Source organism: Vigna unguiculata, chromosome 6, assembly GCF_037176805.1.
Source record: "Vigna unguiculata cultivar grain cowpea cultivar isolate G323 ecotype 2 chromosome 6, ASM3717680v1, whole genome shotgun sequence".
Classification (NCBI taxonomy): Eukaryota; Viridiplantae; Streptophyta; class Magnoliopsida; order Fabales; family Fabaceae; genus Vigna; species Vigna unguiculata.
The window spans coordinates 42,763,855-42,765,292 of NC_140797.1; the positions used below are offsets into that span (position 1 = coordinate 42,763,855).

Below are 1,438 nucleotides of genomic sequence, written 5' to 3' on the forward strand. Positions count from 1 at the left end.
CAACCTGATTTTCCCTTTTTCATTTAAGAGAAGATAATCCAAACTGATTTTAGTTTATCATTACTAGATAAATTAATAAGCAATTTAATACATAGAAAGTGAAAACACAAGGAGAATATAAAGGTGGAACACTATTTTTGAGTCGTTATATTATATGAATGAGTTCTTTAAATATAAATATGAAGTGGCTTACCAAAAAGTATTTGAATGTCGTCTTGGTAGTATTATTTATAGTACTCATGTTAATATAAATTAACTATATTATTATTATTATTTTTAGTGTTTTGGACTATGGAGTTACAACATAATAGTAACCAAATGTAAATTAGCTACATCACTATTCTTTTTAGTGTTACTGTAACTATTATGGACTATTATTTTTAGTGTTCTATAACTCGTAAGAAGGTTAGAACATTCCCAATATCCTATTATATTTATTTAATTTTTGTTGCTGGTAAAATAAAAATATAAGGTGAAAAGAAAGAGAGACAAGCAAAGCAATCTAATATAACCTTGAACCAGTTCATGAATGAGCAAGGACTGTGAGAGGATGAACAAAGATAAGAAAGATTTAAGTTAAGATCCTCATCCACAAGAACAACAAGAGCACAAGGTAACAAACAGTTAATTTATTGGTAATAATATTATATAGTGCCCACAGGCATATACATGTAGCAGGCACAATCCTTAACTTAAAAGAAGGAAAATGTTAGGAAATAAGAGAACATGGGAGACATGTTGTGTTATTACGGTGGGCAAGTGTAGGTGGTGGGTTGGCGTCCACAGGTGTTTAAGAGAAGGTTGACGAGAAGGTCTAGGTTAACCTTGAGAATTCCGAGGTCGAGCTTGAGAGCGGCGCAGAGGCACACTGCGGCTTCAAGGTCAATAAGACCAGCGATGAGGGGGCAGCAATTGGGGTCAGGTTTAAAAGGGGGCACCAAAATGCCGGCGCAAACATGCAATCCCGGGCAGTTTGGTGGAGTTGCAGTGGTTAGGGTGTTGCTGCTGACCATGGAGAAGAAAAGGAGGTTAAGGGAAAGGAAAAATGCAACACTTTTTGAACCCATCTCTTCTCTTAGGTTTAATTGGTGAACAAGTGCTCTTGCTTGTTTGTTTGTGCAGGTAGCTTCAATTTCAGACACTATTTATAGGCAAAGATTGTGATGTTTTTTCATCTCTGATTTCTGGATATGAGATGTGGGGTTGAGTTTATTATGTTTTATTGATTAAATGAGTTTTATTTATTATTTTTTTCTTTTGTTTTCAAAATAATATAGTATTTTGAATTTTTTTATATAAATTATTCATTATTTTCTATGTAACTAGCATTAGTAATTTTATTTCTTCAACAAAAATATATCTAGATAGATGCAGTGTCTCTATTTCACTGTCAATCTTAAGATAAGTTTTTTTTTAACACTTTTAGTGTCATATTTTA

General features: G+C 32.7%; 1 protein-coding gene across 1 annotated transcript; it reads right to left on the reverse strand.

Moving 5' to 3' along the window:
• Positions 1-529: 529 nt before the first annotated feature.
• On the reverse strand, positions 530-1,101 carry LOC114188582 (hydrophobic seed protein-like). The gene has a single exon (XM_028077153.2). It carries the CDS (start codon positions 1,065-1,067, stop codon positions 747-749), a length of 321 nt encoding a protein of 106 aa, XP_027932954.1. The 5' UTR covers positions 1,068-1,101; the 3' UTR covers positions 530-746.
• Positions 1,102-1,438: the final 337 nt, after the last annotated feature.

Bases quoted from the DNA above. Each gene is read 5' to 3' on its own strand.
- LOC114188582 (XM_028077153.2), bottom strand. From the start codon at position 1,067: ATGGGTTCAAAAAGTGTTGCATTTTTCCTTTCCCTTAACCTCCTTTTC.